Source organism: Accipiter gentilis, chromosome Z (genome assembly GCF_929443795.1).
Source record: "Accipiter gentilis chromosome Z, bAccGen1.1, whole genome shotgun sequence".
Taxonomy (NCBI): Eukaryota; Metazoa; Chordata; class Aves; order Accipitriformes; family Accipitridae; genus Astur; species Astur gentilis.
This window is the reverse complement of record NC_064919.1, coordinates 68,512,812-68,537,922: the sequence shown is the minus strand read 5'-3', so window position 1 is coordinate 68,537,922 and position 25,111 is coordinate 68,512,812. Positions and strand designations below refer to the sequence as shown.

The window sequence follows — 25,111 nt, the reverse complement described above, 5'->3', positions numbered from 1 at the left end:
AGAATGAGAGAAATGAATGATTCCCATCCTCATGTAAAAGCTAGTCTATCCACTGTTATTAAGACAGAGAGAGATATAACATCTTTCACTTATGTAACATTCAGAAAATGACAAAGATTTTCAAAACTTGATGATCTTGTTCTAATCCTCTTCCCTCGAATTTTTGCTAGCAAAAGGACACAAAAATCAGTGTAATGATATTTTTCATGCTGTCTGCAGAAGAGTCATTCCTTATCCTGGCTTTCATCTCACATACCCAACCTTTCTCTGCCATGCAGTCATTAGGGTGTTGTCATCCTTCTCTTTACATCCTCTAAGTCACCATATTACATCATGTCCTGCCTCATGTGAAAAGCTACCAGGGTCATACAGGCATATGCAATCGAGAGTGAAACTGAGGGTGAAAAATCCTGTGTCTGTGAAAATTCTAGTCAGCTTTGCTCTGGAAAACAAATGCAGAACCAAACTCCCTGTAGTGATGTACATTGCTTCTACTAGGCCAAGCTATGAAACTCATTGGAGAAAAGGGTTGTGATCCGCAGCACAAAGTCCAGCTGGAGGTGGGCTGGTCACTAGTAGAATACCCCAGGAATTGATACTGGGGCTAATACTATTTAATGTCTTCATTAGTGACTTGGATGATGGGGCAGAGTGCACATTCTGCAAGTTTGCAAGTGGTAGGAAACTGGGAGGAGTGGCTGATACAGCAGATGGGTGTGCTGCCATTCAGAGAGACCTTAACAGGCTGGAGAAATGGATGGAAAAGACTCTTACAAAGGGAACTGTAAAGTCCTGCACCTGGGGAGGAGCCCTGCACCAATACATGCTGAGGATCAAACAGCTGAAAAGGAGCTTGTCAGAAAGGGACCTGGGGGCCCTGATAGACAAGAAGCTGAACACGAGCCATCAATTTGCCCTTGCGGCAAAGACAGTCAACAGCATCCGGGGCTGCATTAGGAAACACACTGCCAGCAGACTGTGGGAGGTGATCCTTCACCTCTATTCAGCACAGGTGAGACACCTCTGGAGTGCTGTGTCCAGGTCTGGGGCTCTCGGTATGAGAGAGACATGCAACATACTGGAGCAAGTCCAATGAAGGGCAATGGAGATGATTTAAGGGATTGGAGTGTCCAGCCTCAAAGGGGAGGCTGAAAGAGCTGGGACTGTTCAGCCTTGAGAAGAGAAGGCAGCTCAGGGGATCTTGTCAGTGTGTATAAATGCCTGACTGGGGGGAGTAATGAGGAGGGAGCCAGACTGTTCTCAGTGGTGTCCTATGAAGGGAAAAGAGTCAATGGCCACAAATAAATAAGAAGAAACTTTTTTACTCTGAGGGTGGTCAAACAGTGGACCAGGCTGCCTGTTCACAACTAGAGAAGTTGTGTAGTCCGCATCCTTAGAGGTATTTAAAACCTAACTGGATGTGATCCTGAGCAACCTGCTACAGGTGATGTCTCCATGGACAGGGTGGCTGGACTAGACAGTCTCCAAAGATGCCTTCCAACCTCAGGCATTCTATGATGCTGTGAAAAAGGAATATGAAAATTCTCTCAAGCTCTCAGATGCCAGTGATGGAGGCACACAGTATGATACTGTAACTGAGACTTGCCTGTACTTACTTTTGTGAGCATAGTGGTTGTGTATGGGAGCTAGGCTGTTCTGTACAGGAGTAAGATTTTTTATCTTGGGTTGGTCTCCAGACATCTGTTGAAAATTTTTACCTGTGAAAGAAAAAGATAGTCTGTTACCATATGAAAATAATTGTAAATAATACAGTGCACTGTAGATCTCTGGCTTCTAGAAGAAAAGAAAACTTACTTAGTAATTGTCGGAAATATGTAATAACAAGAAACCACCAACTGAAAAAAGCTGTTGCTTTATTCTCTTTACATTCATTAGAGTGACTATTTTAATATAACCTTCACATGTACCATTATCACTTCCTCTCATATAATATCGTAATTGGTCTTAAGACAGGCACAGTCCAGGAGCTAGGTCTGTGTAAGAATATTTGGACACTAAATTTGTAGAAATATTCAACTAGGTGGATTTGATTTCAGAATCAAAGCTTTAGTTTGCACACTTTTCTAATAGGGTCGCAGCCTTTCTAAGTACTAGAACACAAATGGAGTTCAACTGCTGGTTTGACAATGAGACTGGTGGAAGTCTGTCAGCAGTAAAGATGAGTTTTGAGAGGGTTTTGCTGCAGATGAAAACATAGCAGAACTGATATAAACTGATACTGATTCTTATTAAACTATGTTTATAGCAATTTTATTTTTACCAAGAAGAATAGATAACTGGAAAATGAAAGGTTGATTGGCTAACTGTGGGATTCATTTCACTGGCTAAGATTAAAGTTTACTTTGGTACAGTACTATTAAAACAAGACAATTATTAGAAGATGTAATGCATTTCACTACATAAAAGACCTATCAAATATTATTAAAAAAGTAGAAACTAAAGCACCAAATCAACATTTTCCTGAGATCCTTTTCCTCAGTTGATCTTATTCTGTGATGTTTGACGCCCTCAAATTTTTCTTTTTTGTTATCATCAGATCTGAGATGAGCCTTGTAAGGAGTCTTGAGTTGTCTTGCCAAACAGCTGCTCATCCAGCATGGGACTGCAACATAGCTCATTGTAGAGCAAGCATATGCTTTGTCGACACGCAGAGACGAGGAGAGACATGGGCTGGATGTAGTAGGACAATAAGCAATAGGAAGCAATGGGATGATATAAATTGCCTTTGTGGCTTTTTTAGTTGGTACTTGAAAATACCTATGTATTACTGGGCCGTGCAAGATAAAGCTATAGGAAAATAGTTGTAGAACAGTTTTGTAGAGGTGGGCTGAAGTAGTTGTCACGACTGCTGTACTATGTTACTGACTAAATGGCTTCTGTGTGAAAGGAGCTAAAGTGGAGTTTATCAGACAAACCCCCATGTTATAGTGCAGGCTTCAGCTCCAGATGGAGCAAGATTCTGGTCCAAAGACCATGGCAGTTGATAGACATTGGATCAATCTACTGGATCCCATGGGTAAAGCTGATGCATATTGGGCTAAAGCATGAAGAGTCTCTTATGGATGAGCTGTATCTAATAAGAACAGACTTTGGTTTCCTTTCCCCATGTTTTACTCTTTAGTCTTTAACACTTCTCCAGGGTGATCAAAAAGTGGGTGTAAAAGTCGGTAAATTTCTTGTGTAGACATCGCATCCAGTGTGCACAAAGAAATAAATATATCAATTCCAAAATAGCAGAGCATCAAGCCTGCTGCTCCCATCAGTGCAATTGGAGTTATATTGGTTTCAGTGATGCTTTTGCTGAGAACTAATGACTTATTATGTATACACCATTACAGCTTTGATGATGGGAGGTTGTTTTTTCTATCAAGAGATATGTTTATTTCATAAATGGGGATATCTGGCAGCAAAACAACAGTACAAAGCATAATCATGTTTGCAAGGCTGATGTGAATGCTTGGAAAAGAATCCATGTCTAAAAGTTCTGGCATCAAGTGGAAGTATTCTTCTGCTCTTCCTTTCCATCTATTCCACATTACACCAGAGAAAAAAAATTTTCTTTCTTTAAGACATTGTCTTTGTCACCCCCAGAGCGTATTTATGATGGCATTTATTTTTGAACGGAAATGAGGCAATTTCATTATTATAAAATGCAGGACTGTTCTGCATTTCATTTTGTTTACTGACATTTTTTACAGTTTGTTCTTTGATTTTCCTTTGCATTTAGGTAGATGAACCACATTGTGGTGTGTTTTGTGGAAAAGTTGTAAATGTTATGATGAATGTCTCACTGTAAATCAGTCCTTCAGTTTCAGAAAGAAACAGCCGCACTGATCAGCTTTGCTCTACTTTTTCCTGGCCAAGAAGTGATTCCTGTTGGATTATGCCGTACTGCTTATGCCAACATAAGCTTAATAACAGCCTATGTTTCACATTACCTGTTCAAGCAAATAGAAGTACTGGGCTGCTGTAATACAACATGTAATAAAGTATCGCCTTAGACCTGGAAGGTAGTAATCTAAGAGATGAGTGGGTGATAGAAGGAGGCTCCAGCTGGTTAGGGAGTGCTAAGGGCTGCCTTACATTTGAGACAGGCTTCCTGTTACTCGTATCACTTGGAATTTCTCTACTTACACCATTTTCCCTGTGGAAAGTAGATGGCAGTACATTTTGCAGAAAGATATGATTGCAAAGCTCATAAATACAAAAATGCTTCAGATTGTTGATGCCAGCTCAGAACTGTGGCTGGCAAGCACTCTTGCAATATTGACAGTAGGTTTTGGTATAGTCTATCTTTGTTCTCCCCAGCGGAGGGCAAGACAAAGTAGTTATTCTGAGAGAAACCAGTGGCATGATACTAAGGTAAGTCTCATTGCTACCCACAGCAAACTCTCCCCTTTGTATAACTTCTAAGGCTCAGTTAGTAAATTGACTCATCTTTCATTTCCAGGAGCACAGAAAACAGAACAAAAAAAACCTCCAAAAATCCCCATCTATGTGCCAGCTGCCTTAGCCGCAGTGAATGCAAAAATTAGCTCTGACTTTAACAAAAGGCATGCTCATGCAAGACAATCAACACTGTGTGTCAGCTGAGAAAATAATTTTAAAATTGAGTTCCCCTGGGTTATTGATACCCATAATCCTGCCCTGGATATTCAGTGATTAGGAAATTACATGTAGCCCCCGCAGTCATGACTGAGAAATGGAGTATTAACAGTTCAGTGTCCTTCAAAGACTAGATGCTGTTTTTTCCCACAGCTAAGCCTTGTGCAGGAAAAATCAACGAGGAAATATCTTTCCTCAGAGTGAACTGCCTGCACCGTGCTGCTGTCTGGGCTGGAGCCAGGCTTACTTCACTTCTGATCCCTCTAAGTCCTGCAGGCACAGTGCACTGGAGACCTGGAAGACCTGGAGCTCATACAGTAAATGCAGTTCTAATTTACAGCAAGTCAATTACAGGGGCAGACAGATTTAAACCACACACATAGGCATGAAGAGGGATAAGCAGATCTTTTTATCATGAAGAAGTGTTAGACAGTATCTGGGTTGTGCAACGTTTTCCTGTCAGACACTCTCTGCCTCCTTACAAGCTTTTAATTCACATGCTTCAATGGAAGTCCTTTTTGCCAGCTACAGGAATCTTTTTATTGTTGGGAAGGGAAAGTTTTGTTAAAGGGAGCTGGTACACAGAGAACTGGGCTTGAAGCAGACTCAGGCTTTTATTTTCTCTGAGGGAGGTAATAAACTGTCAGACATAAAATGACTTCTCTTTCTTTGGACATGCAAAGACAGCTCCCATTGTAACAATTAGAAGATTTCCCATAATTGATATGATTTTGTCCTCATTCATGCATGCAGACTGCTGGTGCTATACTGAGTCTCTGTGGAGATCATTGAGCCCTGAGTGGATGCACAGGGTCTGTCCTGATTCAGGTGGTTGCAGCTTTTTGTTGTAGGATGTTCATAGAAAACCACCTGTCCTTCTGTGCAGAGCAAACAAGGATTTAACCATACAGTATTCTACAGTCTTAAGAAAAATCTATAATCACATTTTAAATAACATGGTAGTTACTTCCACATCAAATGTATTCATAGTCTAGCTAATTCCACCAAGAAATATTTCCCCATCGTTGTTCTCAGGCTTGATTTATGCAGTTTGGGTTCATTCCTCCTCCTACTGTCAACATGAATGAACTCAGATATCTCAGCATCACTGTTTCTATTATATTTAGGTTGTAAGGAAGCCCTGCAGGTTTTCTTGTCTTCCACATGTGAGCTGAACCTTGCAGACTTCAGTATGGAAAGAGTCATGCTGGAGCAATCCTTGCTAGCCTTGTGGAGTTTGGGGTTTGTATGGTTGAGTGAATAGCTGAAGGGTGCACAGTAAAAAAGCAGTGACACCTATAGACCAGGTCTATCAGGCTTTCAGGAATGTGGCCTGATGTTCAGGAAGTGGAACTTTCTGAATAGCTCCATTTTGCCCTGAAAAACTATTTCCAGCCTTTATCTGCACAACTTAGAATGACCTGTCATTCTGAAATTGCCGTCTCTACTCTCATTATTAGAGATGTGAACAAAGATTTGCTATTTTATAGATCCCTTCGCTTAGGAGTCAGTACAGTTTGAACTATTATGCAGGCTTAGATAGTTACCTGACCTAACTGAGGGTTCTTCTCAGACAGGGTTTCTGTTCACTCCTTTTTCCACTGGAGGATAATGGCTCATGTCTGTTGGGGTGGAGGTAGATTAACTTGTTGTGTAATGTTTACTCCTCGTAAAGCTGTACTGGTAAGTTTGGGGATTGCTTTTGCTTGCTTCATTTTCAGTTGGATATTACAGTGGTTGGAAGGCATGCTAGATGTGTTTTATTTTGGCATGGAGCTAATCCCAAAGGAGATGAAGTTGGAGACACTGATATGTTGAAGTAAACTCCAGTACGCAGGCCAGCCAGCCAGATTCATTTAAACATGGATGTGAGTCAAACAAAGTACTCAATCCCAAATCCTGCCAAACCCTCATTTTGAGTTTACTTCAAAATTCTGATGCTCTGCTTCATTACTGTTACATTAGAGTTTCCAAACCACAACATAAAAGCATTTACTCTGTCTCTATAAATTTAGCAACCTGAATTCAGCTTTGGAGAAACCATAAGAACAGCACATTTAGACCAAAGAGCTGGCATTCAGGGTGGGAGGAGTTGGAAGGGCTGACACTACAGCCTAGATTTGGAATTTGTCTGCAAGGGGAAAGTGGCATAGTGCAGAAGCTGTCCAGCATGGCACATGTGGACTTGCCTGGTTGGATCCAGAAGCAGCTCTCAGCACAGTTAGAGATTTGAGTGCAGTACTGTTCCCTTGCACATGTAGTTCTAGGATGAAATGTGGACACAAGGCAGCAGGCATGGCAGTGGGTGTCAATGTGCAGTTCACAAAGCACATATATAATCTGGAGGCACTTACCTTGCTCAGGTACCTTACGTGCTTCCTGACTACCTGCATTTTTGCTTGCTTATCAGACCTACTTAAATCTCTTATTTCCCACACCTAAGCACCTTGCTTCAGCTGTCAGCTGATGTCCTATCCATATGCTATCTGCGATTGCTACTATATACAAAGAGAAGAAGCTGAAAAAGATATTAAAGAAATAGAACTGTCATGGGTCAGACTTACCTATTTTTTCAGCCTCAGCTTGCCACATCAGTAGAGATTATAGGATTTGGGAGATAGAGAAGAAATAAATTACCTGATGGAGAACTGGGAAGTGAGGGAAGGCGGGGAGGGCACAAAAGCACATGGTGAGATCTATTAGAGTTTAAGCCATTTATCAGTTTGTCTGAAGGAGTCCGATTACAGACTTTGTAGGAGAGTAGTTGGTTAGAGTCTGTGTTCCAGGGATCATCCAACAAAGCCTGGCAGCTGCTTCTGTGGTCCAGCAAGTTGTGTTCACTCCTACTTTTTTGAGACTTGTGTGCAAAATGGTGGGTGCTGGTGCTGGAGGAGAAGCTTGAAGCTGTGCTGTGAGAAGCAGTTAGGAAGGAATTGCCTGCAGTGATTGGGGGGAGGCTCTGGGTTCTGACGGGCAGAAGTCCCTGACACTCTGGTTGCTTCTTTTCTGGTATAAGGTACTTTGTGTCTGTGATCCTTCTTTTAAAGTCAGTGGTGGTCACACACTCATCTGGAATGTCTCTGCAATTTGTGTCCATAATGCAGTCAAAAGTGGTGATGATGTCATCTACTTCTGAGGTCTCTTCTGTAGTATGTCGGTCTCTGCTTCTCTCCTTCTGACTAGTTTTCTGTTCATCTTTCTTCTTTTTGCAGGAGAAGATGTGGTTCAGCATACCGAATCGTCCTTCTTTCTTTAGGAATCTGTTGTTCTGAGAGGAAAACTGATGAACTGGCTCAGATCTACTGGAAGCACAAATCAAAATGTGATGTCATTATTGCCAAATTATGAAAAAAATAACTGCCTGTGAAATATGAATGTGAAATACTGCCCAGAAAATGGGGTATATACTGTTCAGATACATTTGCAGGGGTGGTTCAAGGAGGCAGAAAATTAGGACTCCAAATTTGTAATTAACAAAGACTGAAAATGATACTGTGTTACTTCACTCTTTGTTATGGAGTTCATTGCCTTATACTTATCTTAATGTAGGCTCAGTGCAGCTATCAGGAAAAACCCCAAACTGTTCTGGCTTCAGCATCTACCAGCTGCAAAATCATTATTCTTAATGGTGAGGCAAGATCCAATAACAACAACAACAACAACATCATCATCCTGGGATCTTTCAAACCAAGTGGTCTTTGTATTACGTCATATTTGGACAATGGTATTTCCAACAGCACAGTCATTGCTGATATTGTAACAAAGGCACTAGTACACCATTCCGACCCTCCCTTTGCCTTTGCCTTTGCCTTTCACTTTTCCTTTCCCTTTTCCCTTCCCCTTCTCTTGCTTTCCCTTGCCTTGCCTTGCCTGTACTAAAGACGCCCAGCACACTTTCAGAAGATCTATCAAGATAATTACCTACAGTGGTGTTGCTGTAGTGGTTTTTAGATGAGATTTTTGGCTAATCAACATTTCAGACCTACTCTGACAGGCAGAGCACAGGAGGAGGAAGAGGAGGAGGAGAGGTAATGTTACCCATGTCTCACAATTTGTAACACAGGAAATAATACTAACTGCTGACTGGAAAGGAGGGGAAAGCACAAAGAAATGTGATGATAAATGTCTTTGTAAGTGCATGCTCATTTACCACAGTTGAAGAACTGAAATTAAATGACAGCTGCTGAAACATGAGAAAAACAAAGAGAGAGGAAGATCATAAGCAATGGTAAAAGGATTACACTTTTTAACATAAAAAACCTCAGAATAAGAAGAGACAATCCAGGCAGAGAACAAACGAAGGCTAGGAAAACACTCCCAAACCCTTACCCTGAGGACTGAAACTTGAAATTTATTTTATTATCTGTCTGGTAAAGACGCCTTTGTATTCAGTCTACCCCTCTGTCAGATTACATGAACACACAGCTAGCGCATAGAGATTTCAAAAAAGTGGAAGGCATGTATCTGTGGGCTGAAATTACTCCATAAAATAAACTTTCAGCATGAAGGTGACTGAGCAAGAGCTATACTTACATCATCTTGGTTCAGAACCCTCTGCTGATCGACAGACTAGCACTGTAACCGCAGTGATGAGTCTCTAGTAGATGACTAATTCTAACATTGTTATTTTGGTGGAAAACTTGAACTGAGTATTGCATATTAATTGAGGAGACATCACCCAGGGCTCAAAGCCTTCAGTAGCATACAAAAAGCAATACATTTTTTTTCTAGTCAGTGGCAACATGTGAGCAAGAAGTGAACTTCTGCTTTACCTGCTCTCCTGAGACAGCAGCTTGATGCATGCTGTATGCCCACAGTACATTGCATATGTCAGAGGAGTGTTTTCATTGATGTCTCGAGGGCTGCTGTCTATCCCCAGTTCTAGCAGTGTCTGCACACAGTCAGCTTTCCCTGCTGCTGCAGCCCAGTGCAAAGGTGTCCTACAGAAAAGGGGGAGTATCATTAAAATAGATGAATAAATTTACTATCAAAACTATTAATGACATAATGAGGTGTGCTCCTATGCTGCTCGTCCAGATTCATGACATCAGTTTTAAGGAATTCTCCAGCAATTTATCCCACACTGATGTAGCTGCCAGTGGCAGTAATAAGGCCGTAAACTGGCATCTATGTGCATCTATTTAGCCGTAGAGAAAGTAGATACAGGGCTGCAGAATGTCTATACATGCTATATAATAGCATCTCTTCTGCTGCTGGAGTTGCAGATGGGGAGGAGTGCCTGAAGTTTTCAGAGCAGAATTTGAAAAAAATATTTCTAGTGTCCACTGCATAGGGACAAACTCTTCTTATCTTTACACCAAACACAATTAGCAATGGTTGGCTCAGGGCTCTCCATGAAGGTAGTAGGAGAAGAAGCCTCCCCCAGATGAATGAGAAGGACTGGACGCATCTACCAGACTGTCATCGCCCCTTTGCCAGTTTCTCCATTCTTTGATGGGCACAGACTGGAGCAGATATAATTGTCTTGAATCTGTGTAGGAGAATCAGATTTTCTGCTTGGCACAAGATTTGCATCTTGTCTTTGGAAACTTTTGTCCAGTTTCCAAATGTTAAGATTTTGTTCTTGTGAAAAATCTGAAAGCGCAGAAAACACCATAAGAAAACTGTGCAAGAATAAAGAACAAAATTGACTTTTCTCTGCCTGTTTCCTTGCAATCCCAGTGGTTTCGAACAGGTGCAGTCAGAAACACAATAGAATGGAAATCTACTGTGTGTTTATAGTGAACAGCTTATCTTTACCCCCCTTCAAGTATAATACCTTCTATGGAAATATCTGAGAATGTGTAATAGGAGGCTGTGTCTTATTGAGCTCTTAAGTGTAGTTAAACTCCTCCCTTTGCTCTTCTTTCCATAGAAACACAGCTTTCTCAACTACATTTTACTGCAGTTTAGAAACTTCTCCAGAACCCTGTTGGTTTTATTTCTGTTCCATTTTATTGCACTTTTCCATGAAGAATGCTATTATTTTAAGTATGTGAAGGCCCACGCCAAGAAAATCTTGGCTTTTGCTCAACTGAGCTGGATAATCAATGTGAGCAGCTGGTTGGTTCCATTTGAATTAAATTTATGAGCAAAGTTCCAAGGGAGGTAGGTGTGGGGTGAAAAAGAGGAAAGAAGATGACTCTTCTGCACTTAAGATATAGGGACTTCATCCTGGAAGGAATGAAATGCTTTGTCAGAATGGAAGATGAAGGTCCCCTGGTCTTATAGGAATACTGTGTTAGCATCTTAAACGCAACAAGGGAACATTGCCATTTCTTACATACAAATAGCAGCAGGATTCCAGCTTCAGGTTGTAGGATCTTGTTCTATTGTTTTGAAAAGAATGTTCAATTTTGATTGAAAGAAGTTAAGTCAGGTGGTGACAAAGTCCTTTCACACATAATCTTATCATTTCCTACCAGAAACACAAAATTTAAATAACATTCCTACTAGTCAGTTATTATACTAGATATGATACACGTGAGCTGGACTGCTTTGCTGTGTTTCTGAGCAAGCATGGTTCTCTGTAAGTGCAGTTCATTAACTAGGCCACGGCCTGTGAAACAGGAAACATGATTATAGAGTAAACAGAGCTAGTCTCAGGTTAATAGAAAGGAAGCAGCAATTTCAGTTTTCAGAGTTTCCATGGTTACCTGTCATCCACATCAAGGGCCTGCAGGTTGCACTCTGGGACTTTAGCCAGCTCACTGATAATATCACTGTAGCCTGCAGCAGCAGCAATGTGCATACATGTTTTGCCATTCTCGTCATCATAGTTTATTATTGATGGTCCCTGGTAGTGGTCCAGAATGATGGAACACAGAATCCTGTTGCCACTCTGGGAGGAAGTTCAGAGAAGAAAAACATTTTACAATGGAGCTCACACCAGACTGCATTTTCTCTGCTAGAGAAGGCTAAATACAATAATGGTATTTTGTTTTGTGTGTACCAGACTCCTCAGGTATGAAAGCCAAAAGCTTCCAATCTCCTGCTGGGAATTGGGTTTGCTTTATGAATTTCCTAGAACACTTTGAACACTGGAAAAATAATAAATAATGTACCATTACAAATATCTCCAAAAGTCACAGAGTGTAAATTACTCAACAGTCTTCTCAGAAATAACTTGGGGTTTTTGCCGTTTTGCTAAGCCAGAGTCCAGAAAGATATGAGCCTATATTTTCTCATAGAAATTTAGGGTTGGAAGGGACCTCAAAAGACCAACCCACTTCTGTAAGCCCTTCCAAGTACACCTAGAAAAGCCATGTCAAATATGTGCTCAATTGGTTCTGGATGACTTTCTTAGCTAGTTTGCTCTTGTGGTTCAGGATCTTAATAGAAGGTTGACATTGTTCTCTAACCTGCAAACAAAACTGAACATTTTATATCCAAACTTGGTGGAAATAGAGAAAAAGAATTCATTATTTCTTAATAACAACATAGAAACACAAGGCTGGGAAGGTCTTTCTAGATCATCAAATTCAATCCTTGCAATCACTTGCAGCTATGTTACATCATCCCTTTCATAAACTTACTCTGTCCATTAAAAGCAATTAGGCTTTTTGTCCCCATTACTCCCAAAGGAAGGCAGTTCAAGAACTTGTTTGCTTTAATGATTAGTATCTCTAATTTCTATTCATACTTATGGCTGATTTATCTCCCTTTGTTTCTGTGCCAGCATTATTATTTAGATTAAATACTTCTTTCTTCTAACTAGTATTTGTTCTTCAGATGTATTTGTAGGCAATCATCATATCCCTTCTGAGCTGTTCTCTTGCTGCTCTAATCAATCAAGGTCTTTTAAGTTTTCCTTGTAAAATAGGCTTTCTATTTCTCTCATCAACATACTAACCCTTCTCCTTTTGTGTTTTAGCTGTGTATCCTTGGAGAGGGGTTATTAAAATTGTACCTAGTCATACACACATTTTTGCCAGGTCTTTGTCCAGTGACACAAGCTCTTCCCTATTTGTGTTAGAAATACTGCTTTTGGTATGTCACCGAACAGCATTTGCCTTATTCACAGTTGTGTCTCATTAGAAGCTCCTAGTTATTTTGGAATAACCCTTTTCGCCTCAGTACTTATCTTCTATAGCCGTTTCCAAACATAGAGTTTCCAGTTTCTGGGAGGACCTTCTGTTGTTAACACCCAAGTGCATGACTTAAATGTTTTATCCTATTCAATTTTGTCCCATTTGTATTACTCTAGACTTGAAGGTGATCCAGCTTCCCCTGTATGATACCCCCATTCTTTTCTGTTAATGTCTTCCAGTTTTTGTTATTGCCAGATTTTGTCAGAAAACCCCTGTGTTTTGTGCCAAGTTATGAAAATACTAAGCAAGATTGATTTCAACGCTTATCCTTGAAAGTAATTTCCTTACAGCTTCTATTCAACATTTAATTACTACTCTTCACTTCTTGAATTTGAGATACAACTTCTTTTGCTTCTCCTTACTTTTGCCTTTTATTTTGTAAGATGTCTACTTATTCTAAATATGTCTTTTAAAGATGGATGGTCATCCATTATATCTCAAGCCTCTTCTACACACTTTTTTTTCTCTGCTCTTGGGATACAGATTCCTGCTACATTTTGCACCATTGACAGGATACATTGCAGGTCCCTGGAACCTGCTGGTCCCAGAGCTTCTCAGTCCAGCTGAGAATTCCCTTAATTTACCAAATGTGTCCCTCTGAAATCAGCAATTTTTTTTTGTATGTTTAATTTAGAGTCTACTCATGATCATGCCATCCAAGCTTATTTTCTATGATCAGGCATTTTATAATGTCCTCATTAACCATGCTAAAATTGTTATTAATTTATAGTTGTCTGAATAGCTAATGGAAAAAAGAGTGTTATCTTCATATTCAGCAATACCGAGGTCCTGTGAATAATGGTTGGTTTTATTCTCCAGACCCTATGCCAAACATCAATGTCCTCCATACTGGCATAATTCTCTGCTATATTTTTTGGTCACTAGCATCAGAGAAATTTAGTCACATTCAGGTCTCACTGAATCTGGAAGTCTATTATGTACTTCTAGTACTACCACAATGAACAAGTATCTATTACCATCCTTCTCCAAGTCAGTTTTGATACAAAAAAATTATTAATGTACAGTATCTTACTATTTCTGTATGCATGTTCTAGTGGTGCTACTATTCCTCTAATTTTATACTGTCTTGCTAAGTCGCATTTTCACATCATGCGCCTACAGTTGCAGTCCCTCAATATTCTTGCACAACTCTTAGCATTTGCATAAGAAATTTCCCACTGTTCTTACTGGCATTTTATACATTTGTGGACTGTCCTGTCTCCCACCCATCTTCCATTTTCTAGACTAAACAAACCATTTCAACCTCTCTTCGTGGGTCAAGTTTTTCAACCCACTTACCCACTTAGTGCTTGCTTTTGGCCTCTTTCCAGTGTGTCTACAGCTTCCTTCAACCGTGGCACCCCAGACAACATAATTATCCAGCTGAGGCTTCTCTCCTGACATTGAAAATGACATTGCTACTTCCTGTAGCCCACATGTATCACACTTCTGTTAATATGTCCCAGAGTGATGTTTGGTTTGTATCAACACCACAATTTAAACTCCTACTCGCATTGTAATCCACTAGTCTACTAGTGTACTACTCTTTATTTTGTGCAAACTGCTTTAATTTTTCACAGTTCTGTATACAGTGCTATTTTATTAATCTCAGTTCATTTCTACAATTTATCAAAATAGTTTTGAATTTCATCTTGACCCATGAAGTGCTTGGTGTCCCTCTCTCTAATTTGGTTCTAGCTGTGGCTTATATATCTGTTCTGTATTTTGTCACCTCATTATGGAACAAATAAAAATATTCTTATGATAAATCACTGGTTGGACTGTCTGTGAGATGTCCACCTCCAAAGATTATTTGGACTGTCCTGAATGTGGCTGATAGAGAATATATGATGTGTGATATAAGTCCCTGGGTTGATTTTGATTTCATTACTCCTTATTCTTCCCCACTGGGACATCCTATCTTTGGACTGAATTCTGGGTCCGTTGTAGCAGGTTGTGCTTATACAAATTGTTCTGTTGACATCATTCAGTGTGATTAAAATTGCATGTACTGCTCAAACCAGAAAGGGACAAAGAACTGGACTTCTTATGATTGCTCTATTCACCACCTGCTTAACAAGCTTTCTGTGCCATGTAATGAACTTTATTTTATTGGCACTTTTCCAGTATTTCTCTGTTTTACTACATGGTATTAAACTGATTAATTGACATTCAAACACACTATATTCAGTAGCTTCTTATCTGAGGAAGCAATAATTGCTTTGAAGATGGCTATGAAATTTCTGTCCTAACATTTCAATCAAATTGTTAATTACATTTTCTAAATAATCAAAGGATATTTCCTAATATTTTGAACCTTCTGCTGAAAGATATCTCTGGCCAACTGCTCTGTGGCTTTCCAGCTCTCTCTTCTTAGAAATGCCTTCTTATCTTTACATTCATCTTGGCTTATTTAAGTTGCACACAAAATTCTTCTAAAACGCTTACACTGCCCTTATTCTTAGATTGATAGCTTTGAGCTGAGGTCACCAAAAATGCAGTCCTCCTGTGGTAAATTTACCATGAACCACAGTACTATTGTTAGACCAGGATGTTCAGTGGTAAATTTACCATAAGAAAATTACATGGTTTTGTAACCTTACTGTATGTATCCCTAAATTTCATTTTCCCTTTTTGTATTCAATTTTTTTTCAGCAATGTTCTCAGAGATTATTAGTTATTTCTGCTATGTGTTTCAGTATAATTCTGCTTGGGTCCCCCCCCCCAGTTTTCTTTATACTTTTGTCCCATCTCACACCTCTATCTGCTTGCATCCATTATTCATTCACCTCAGTGAACTTTTCTTTCTTTGACCACTCATCTAAATTAAACTTACTTCATGATGAAGAAATGTCCTCAAGCCTCAATCCAGGAGCCCTTGCAAGGCGAACTCTCATTGTGCTTTATACAAGTTTTTTGTCTGAGATTTGTGTCATGTCCAGACAGTGGCAAACAACAAATTCACTAACGGGGTTGTTAGCTCTCACTTTCAGCTTATTACAACTCCATTTTCTTTAGGTTGGTTAATAAAAAGCCAACCTTCTGATAGTTGTGTCTCTCAGTGCTTTCAAAATAAGAAAATAATTCTTCAGGAAGTATCCATCGAATCATGTACCATGAGGAGAATCCCGCAAGTTTGGGACACTTTTCTGGTTTTGACACTTGACCTATGTCTACTCAATTTATCCTTACTATTACTACAGCCATTGTTCTTATACTTCAGCCCTTTGTATGTCTGACTGATATGCAGAACGATAATTTTACTCCAAAGTTTATTGTCACTTAAGTAATATTCTACCATAACATTGCATTTTATTCTGCCAGGTCTTCAGTCACACATGCTACAATGTTTTCCTTGTTCACTGCACAAAATAGAGGGTTAACTTTTTCCCCTCGTCAGAATACTCTAGTGAACTAGATATTTTGATGTCAGAGAAGAATCATGTGAAGGGAATCTGCTAAGCTGGCTTGTGTCTACCAGTAATGTAGAGGTGGGAGGGGGAGAGGGACTTAAGTGTTTTCAGGAAACCCTGACAAAGTGTTTTTCTTCCAAGTGAATGCCTCTGGAGATTATGTGGTTGGGTTGCATTAGTTCTCCTATATTTTCTGTCTCTTTGTATCAGTGTGCAGTATAAAGCCTTCCTATATCTATGGCCAGCTTTGCTGGATGGAAACTCCCTACTAGCAGCTCTTGGTGTTGCTTCTTATCATCAGAGTTGCACTTCAGGGCTGTCTGTGTTTCCTCTTCCTCTACATTCCCTCCTCTTTCAATTCCCCACCTGTGAATCCAAAGCTTTGGCCTTCTCTTTCATGTCCGCTCTGACCCTGAATGGCTTGACATTCTAACCATTATTTCACTCCTTTCTGCAGCAACAAGCAAATACTATTCCCATTGCAGCACTCTGGGAGGTGACTTTTATAAAGGAGCACCATAAATTACTATAGATTAAATAAAATCTGCATCAGTACTTCTGGCTTCCTCATGGAAACCATCTCTGTGTATCATTGGGTGCTGTTTGGGTTTTACATTACAGAATGCTGGCTGGTCTCCCAACCCTTTTATCTTTCCTCTTATCCTTCACAGACAGACACACATAGCATATTGTAATATGAAATTGACTGTAACACCAACAGGGCCATTGGGAAAAAAAAAAAAAAAGCAAAGATCTTTTTCTTGTTTGCACACACAGGAGCTTTCTCCCATTGTTAAGGACTTCCAGCATCCCCCCTCTGTATCCCAGATGAGGGAAGGCTGAGGAATGGAAGCACATTCACTCTACCTCCACTGCTGCCATGCCCTGGCTGCCAGATCGCTGTGTTGGCAGTGGAGAACCAGTGCAAAAATTCAGAGCACCCTGTGGTTTCTCTGCCCTCAGGGGACAGAGACAACTGGGCCCTGTGCTGAGGAAAGGAACAATTTGTAATACAATCCCTCTTCAGCTTTCCTTCTGCCAGGGAAACTTTGCCAGAAGTTGCCTGGATGCAGCCCAGGCACTTCCCAGGGTGTGTTTCTGATGGCAAACCAATATAAATTAACAACAACTCTACTGAGGCTGCTGTAGTTACATTGGTGAGATGCAGCCATCTCAGAGAGAAACTCATTTGTCTTCTAACCCTAGAGAAGCCTCAGACATGCACTGACACAGTGTCTCTTGCAGCCTCAGAGCGACCCAGCTTGGCTTGACTTTGTGGTGCTCTTGGAAAGAGAACGTGTTGTTGTTGTACAGGATACTTTGTCCTGTGGTCTTTAGAGCACTGCTGCCTCTGATACAACTAGGGGACACAGCGTTTTTAAAATATTTAGCCTCTCAGCAGCCTTAGTGGGTGTTGGAAAAAGCTACCAAATGACAAAGGCAATCATGGAGGCATACCTCTACGGCTACCATATGTCCCTGCGTGTCTTACCCTCTCTTTGCTCAAAAAACTGCATGAAATGCTGGCCAAGTCTCTCTGAGAACTTATTTTCGCTTGGCGTCTGCTATAATAAGTGTGTATGATTTACTGTGTAAATGACTATGGCTACGACTAAAATGACTTGGCAGCTTTCCCCTGCTAGTACATTGTTGTGAGGACTGATTTCTCTGGATGAGCTGTTTATGTGCTTTGCAAAAGAGGTCATCTTTTATTCCACAGTAGAATAAGGATTTATTCCTTACTACTACCAGACAAATGGAAACATTTGTCTTCCAGTCAGGCATAGCAGATCGGGACATTTATAGATATGCAAAGTGTGCTGCATGTACATTACTCATGTTCTGGCATCCACTTGAGGAGTTACACATAGGCTGTGTGCTGGGAAGAGGTCTGGCAATTATCCTGTACTTACCTACAGGTCTTGCCCGAGACAAATTCCTGCTAAGCTTAGTGGGAGTTCTGCAATTGATTTTCTTGGAAATTTGATTGGTGTGAGTAATTACATTGTCAACAGCATATTTATACTTGAAGGACTTACTGGTTAACATCAATCATTTCAGGTAAAGGTAGTTTTTTCTGATGATCTGCTTGTACCAATGAGTTTGTATATCAACACTGCTGTACTGTGTACAAGTCACAAAAGGGGCTTTGGCTTATGAACTGACATAAATGAAAGTGGAAAAATAGGTTACATCTATATAAAAACACTAAGTAGCACGAGGGAACATCCCTGAGCATCGGAACTCAGTTGTCTGTACTGTAAAATTTTTAAAATCCTGTGCCATAAAATTTTTAAAATCCTCCCTGGCATAGTTTTGGCTTGGGTCAGTTAACACTTTCTGTACCAGTTCCTGGACATAGTTCAGGAGCTAGCATGGGCCACAGACCATTCTCAATAAATGGTCTGCATACAATCATCCTGTTTCAGAGAATAAGAGAATTCAGCAGTAGGGACACAGGCTGTCCTGTGATAGTTGGCTTTGGTGCCAGTCCCAAGACTCAAGCACATTCAATTTGCTATTGCAGACATTGTCACAAATGTTTAGGGCACTTTTTGGAAAAAAACTTCTGATGGTAATGGAGGAAGTTTATTTCTTACTCAAAACTATTTGCAAACTTTCTTCCTTCTTGTTTTGCAACTTGGTGGCTCACTCTTTAAAGCCCTGCTGCTATGCAACATTCCAGCCTCCATGAGCAACAGCTGTACCTTTGCTGGAATAAGAATATTTACACAGGAAAGGGGTTTCTTAAGGGTATGCTTTACAAATGCAGATTGAATCTATTTTTCATTTGTATGCTAACAGTCAAAATTGTCTTTAAAGCTTAGTGACATAAAAAAAGAAATCACTACTCTCTCTTTCTAGCTATCTCTAGAAAACTGCATGAAACAAGGAACAAACAAGTACAATTCTGCATGAAACCAATCAGACTGTGAACCACGTCTAACAAATACACCTCTTCTGGCCTAATCCAACAGCAAAAATGTCTGCCATGGAGAAACACCTGCTAAGTTTTAAGAAGTCTTTGGAAGTCTCTCTGAAATTTTCCACCACAGGCAGCCCACAGAAAAAAAATGGGGCACTGGGCAGAGAGAAGGAGCGCAGTGATCCCTGGGGAGACACCCTGGCCCTGAGCCACTGCTGCCTTCTCTGGCCCTTTCCTCTGCACTGGCTGGGTGGCCAGCTGTGTCCTCAAGATGCCCGGCAGCAACAGAGAGATTCGTTCCTACGAATACTGAAATTTAAGTGTGCTCTCACCTTCCAAGTAATTACAGAGAGGCTGCCATGCTTGCTCAGCCAAACACAAATGAATAATTGCCTATGCTTTGCTTTTACAATGTGTTTAAGATATACAGGTATTTCGCTCTGCTCTCAGGAAACAGGGGAATGAAATAATTGCATTGTTGCTATGGAGCAAATATGCAGGCTTGTAATTTTTTTAAAACTTTGCACTCTGAATCAACCTATAAAAAAACTGTAAGTGCAGCACCACATGGCAGAATATTATTTTTAATGGCTTCTTTTTTGTTGCCTTCTTTTTATCCCTGGAGGTTGCATTTCTTCTCTTTAGAAAGAGATCTTTGTTTGATTGTTTGTTTACTCTTTAAATGAAAGCTGATATTTTTACATAATCATATGACTTTGGCAGCCAGCATTTTGAGAAAGAGACAAAGAAACTTCTGGTAAAAATCATGACAACTGGCAGGGCAATCCAGGAAGACTCCGAATCTTCCAAGGCTATTTCCGAAGTGCTACTAATACTGTTATGATATGGTTGTATGCAGTATGATAGTGTATACTGTATAGTATATACTATATTTTACTAGGATTTCAATGACATCATTATCTAGAATTGTTAGAACAGCTTTACACTTTGTTCCAGTATCAGTTAATAGTTTTTTGCTACAAAGGTGTGTTTCATTTTCATTACAGCAATTATTGCTGGCTGCAATGAATAGAGAGAGAGAAATACCTCCTGGGACACTTCTAATATAGCCCTATCTGCACCAGCTCTTAAAAATATTGCATGTGTAAAAAAATTGACATGAGATATTCTCACTTCAAACAAGAATGATCTGTGTTTTTGACACCGATGTAACGCATTTGCACTGAAGGCGTGAACTTGAGCAGCAGGAGGTTTGAGCAGACCTTGGTGTGGGTAAAGCCTGTTTAGTTACACAGCTGGGACTCCACAGCCACCGTTTGCCTGATAGGAGACCATGCAGTCATTGAAACAGCCAGCGTGGAACAATTATTTCACATGAAACATGTCTGAGAATTTGGTTTCAAACGGCAGGCAATGGTTTTTATGTGGTCCCACTCTGTGTTTCACCCCAGCATGTGCAAACTGCCTCTTTCCTGCAAATTCTGAAACAAGTTTCTGTGCAGTGCCTGGTCTTCCCCTTGCTGCATTTTTAAAAAATGAAATTAAACACAGGGCCCTATTCAGCTGAAAACAACCCCTGCAACTGGTACTGCCTGAGCTCTGTGAGTCTCTTGTTCCCTGAAGATATTAATACAATTCTTAAAGGAAAGATATCACCTTTCCAGCAGCCACAGAGGAGGCTATTAGATGTAATGATAATCCCACACAGCAGAGCTGCTGTTCTGCTCTCTGTCATAGCAGAGAAAGTCATGCCTGTCCATGCTATCTGTTTCTCCTGGGCCTGACAGGGCATCAGAGACCACTGGCTGAAAGTATTTTTTCTTGTCCAAGCTTGAATAAGAGAAATATTAACAGATCTATTCCATGGTGTGGTATTTCAACTACACCTTCTGGACCTAGAATATGGAGAAGTATGTGGATGGAAGAAGCCATTTGTAACGCTTCATAGCAGGAATCTCTCAAAATGAAAAAAGGGTGTCCATCCTGCACGTTTCCTCTGCTTTCTGGGAGCAGCTTAAAGGGAGAAAAAAAGAGGGATTTGTGATTTGCCTCCACCTGAGGGCAAGTGGGTTTTGTGCAGTTTTAATTTCTGCCTTTCTCAAGAGTTATTCTGCATGTTTGTTAGAGAAAGGAGGAGGCGGGTGTTAATGGTGAATTAAATAATAAAATTTACAAAATACAGAACCAGGGAAAGATTAAGGTATGAGGGGAACTGAGGGTCCTGATATGAAGGGGATTCCCTTTTGTCTTTCTGTTTGGGAGACAGCTTGTTCCCAGAGATATGATCCAGACCACTGCCTAACCTGCAGGAGCTTCCACCAGTTTCAGAGATTTCCCACTGGAAGCAGCCTGCATTGGAGTAAGCCTGGTGAAAATGCACAACAGGTTTTTTAGTAGATACCTTTACTCTTCTAAGGCAAAATAGCAAGGGATGCAGCCCAATTTCTGTCTGATTAGGATTAAAGAAGAACAAAACTAGTGTTGAAATAATACCAGTTGCAGAGGCGAAAATATACCTCTACTTCAGAAAAATAAAAGTTGAGCCTATTGTACATGAACCATCTGTGGGAGGTTGTGGTTGAAGGAAACGGATTATTGGTTCTCAATGTCCTTACTCATTTACAAATATAGTATGTGGCACTTCAGAGCTTTTGAATTTCTTTGTTGACACATTTTTTAAGATGACTGAACTTAGACCAAAAGGTGAGGATGCAAATATTTAGTCATTGTAGGAAAATGTTACTGGATTTTTGTGCAAGTTCTATTTCTGCTTATCTGGCGTGCAGGTGTTTTGAACATTGATACCGGAACTTGCTATGGCAAGTGAGCAAGTAAAAACTTATTCATATAAATTCATCTGGGAAGTTTTCTGCAGTAAATTTTCGGCATAACTTAGTAAATTATGCTATATGTTAGAGTACTAACTACCAATTGCATAATATACTGTTTAATGCCACATTAAACCTGTGTGTTTTAATTCTCTAATGGTGGCCTGAGTAATTTTTAGTGATTTGACACTTTTTTTTTTGCATAGGAGATAGGAACGTACAGCTCAACAGGAAATGTGTTTGGCTCCTTGTCTTCCTTATTCTCCAGAGAAGGAAGGCCTCAACTCTTCAGCTAATTATTCCAGAACCATAGTTGTTTAAATATGTTTTATCTTATGTTTACATTATTTTATTCCCAAAGTCCTTTGGCAAGACTAAGCTGCTGATTTCTGCAACCCTGATTTAGTGAAAAAATTTAAGCATGAGTTGAACATGAAGTACACACATAGTCCCAGTGAGATACGTGATAACCTTGTTTAGTAGGGCAACAGTGCTGAGCCTGTGTTAAGTATGCCTTCTTCTCCAAACAAAATGTCAGATCCTTAATCCATGCCCACTAGCAAAATGCCGGGGCTGTTAGTGGGCATTCCTAGCATCCATTTTCCTCACTTCACAGCCAAAACAACTGCTTTTGGAGTATTTAGGACACTACAGCAGCCAGCTCAGCTCAAGCAACTGCCTGGTGAAACAGTGGCTGTGGCTTACCTGTACTGCCCAGTGCAGAGCTGTTTTGAAGTCTTTGTCCACCAGAGTCGGGTCTGCTCCCTTGTGCAGCAGAGTCTGGGTGTGCTGGGGCCTGTTGTGGAAAGCAGCCCAGTGGAGCGAAGTCATTCCCTGAAATCCACAAACCCGGAGAGCAAATAATCATCACTTATAGGAGCACCTTTCAAGCCTCTCTAGATAAGCTAGGCAGTTCTGAAACCGTTCGGGACTGACGGACTTTTCCCTCTCCCTCTTGTTTTGGAATAATTAGTAACAGCTTCTGAATCAGTGGAGTCATAAGGGGGAACCAAGCAATTAGCTTTTTGGAGTTATTACAGAAATGGATACAAATGCAAATGCTTCTTTGGCATGCGACTATAGCCTGTTACAAATAATGCATGGTCAGGACCACGCCAGCTGGGGGATGGTTCCTCACTGCTCAGTTTGGATCCTGTGGGAAAGGCCTGTTTTGAACTGGTGCTTTGACATGACACAGTGTGATGTTTATTTTAGGTCTTATCTTTGATCCAAAATAAATATTATAAGCTAGTATTCTAGCTGGCCCTAATCAGCAAGCAAAGGAACTGGCCCAGTGATGTCAACAAAAAAGTCATAATATAAACATCTTATATTTACTGTTTAGGGAGAAAACAAAGCAAATGGTAAGCTATTGACCTGCATTTTCATTCCATCTTAGCTGTGTTCAGTCAGTCTTGGTAGGTCAGAGAATTCATGGCCTGTATTTGCACCTTCATCAGCATTGTTATACACACCTATATTTTACTCTACATCCATAACATTAGAGATTTTCTGTATGAAGTTACTCTTAAAAATTGGTAGTGGTGTTCAGATGGGGTAATATTTTACTTTAGGCAGGCATTGTTTACTGTCTCTTATCAGGGAAAATGCATTTCAAGGGTCTTGCCTGGTTTCCAAAATGATAAAAAGCAAAAAATACAGAGTGGAAAAGAAGTTAAAACTTACATAGAACCCCATAGAGCCAATTGGCAACAACTCAGGTGAAGTATGAGCTATAAAACATTGATCAGGACAGCTTATCAGCGCCTTAATAGTGGAAGCTGTTAGCAGTGATTTTCTAACTGAATGCTCTAACAATTTCTCTCACTCATCAGATATCTTTCAAGGCCTTTCAAGTCCCCATATGGCTTAAGTGTAGGAGATGACAAAATACAGCAGTTGAACAAGAGCAGTTTTGTTTTTAGTTAGGGTTTGCAAAGTTTAATCATGGGGGTTTTGGTTTTGTAAAACCAAAAAATGAGGGTAAAATCCTACCCTAACTGAAATTAATGGGAGCTCTGCTATTGACGTCATTGGACCAAGGTTTTGACACAAGGGACTTAGCACTGTTGATGGACACTCAGTATCTCTGAGTACTGTGAAGTGAGGCTTCAGTGAAGTGATTTGCAGCTGGGAAATGGGTTCTCACCCCTAGTTCTTGAGAGACGGAAAAATCACTGAAAGAGGAAAAGCTACAGTGTACCAGGCCACTTTTATGTCATCCACTCTCAGTCTGTTGATATGGACAAAAAATCCTTGAAAAATCAACTTTCTCTCCGTTTCTACTGTAGCAATCAGCAGAGTCAGCTGTAACATAAGAGTGTGAGAACTGTGGGTAGGGATCAAAGACCTCTCCAGTACAAGGACACAGCTCAGAGGGATGGTAGCAGATGCTTAGGGAGAAAATTTAAGAAACGAGGCTTGATATACAGTAACCTAACATTTCATAATCAGTCTGAAGACTTCCTATGACATCCAGACCTCCAAAGGGTAATGATGCATTTTCTGAAAAAGTAATTATCTTAATTTTCTTTAAAACTGCTGCCTGATAATTTCTGTAGGTGTCCCCATCATTTTAGATGTAAAAACCAGTTAACAGAATTCTTTTCATCTTCTCCATGCAATTTATGATGCCATGGACTTGTCTTACATCACCCCTCTGACATAGTTGCCAAGCTGAAAGTCCTATTGTAGTTAGTTTGTTCTAGTTGCAAGCCTGCCCATGAAAGGAAGCTACTCTGTAACTATTACCATCTTTGTAGTCCTTTTCTGTTCCTTTTCTTGTATATCCTTTTTCAGATTACTCTTGCAGCCGACATGATGCGGATGTATCAAGGATTAAGACAGAGCATAATACTGCTTCCTGTTTTGTTCTCTATTTCTTTTCTAATAACTCGTACATTCCACGTGCCCTTTCGGAGCACCCAGCTGAGCAAAGAGCATTGAGCTGGTTGCAGTGCCAGCTCACACACGTGGGCCTGCTGCAGCAGGCAATGGCTGTCCAGCCCCCATCCATCTGATTTATGCATGGTGATACCAGCCTTGAGTGGCATCTGTAGATAGACTACTGTTTCTGAGAGGAAGCATGAGTGTGGTATCAGAACTGTCAAAGGTGAGGATCCAGCAGAATATAATATTAAAGGTGAGACAGCCAAACCATTGTGCATTTATAAAAAATAAAGAGTAATAGGGGACATAAAAGGAGAAAAAAAACCCAAGAAATGGCTCTGGGAAATAGAGCGTGACATTTGTTTTGCCCAGATTTGA

At 40.3% G+C, this 25,111-nt stretch overlaps 1 protein-coding gene across 2 annotated transcripts in view; it reads right to left on the bottom strand.

The window, feature by feature from the left end:
- ANKRD55 (ankyrin repeat domain 55) overlaps positions 1-25,111 on the bottom strand; it is a 46,676-nt gene that overhangs the window by 5,690 nt on the left and 15,875 nt on the right. Inside the window, exons 6-11 of one of the 2 annotated variants that reach the window (XM_049796211.1) lie at positions 22,550-22,678; positions 11,283-11,467; positions 9,399-9,566; positions 7,264-7,928; positions 1,617-1,718; positions 1,455-1,520 (exon numbers count right to left, since the gene is read on the bottom strand). In XM_049796211.1, coding sequence (XP_049652168.1) covers positions 1,513-1,520; positions 1,617-1,718; positions 7,264-7,928; positions 9,399-9,566; positions 11,283-11,467; positions 22,550-22,678 — 1,257 coding nt within the window. In that variant the 3' untranslated portion in view covers positions 1,455-1,512. Of the gene's footprint in view, positions 1-1,454; positions 1,521-1,616; positions 1,719-7,263; positions 7,929-9,398; positions 9,567-11,282; positions 11,468-22,549; positions 22,679-25,111 lie in introns of those variants that run through there. The other variant, XM_049796210.1, reaches the window with a different exon arrangement.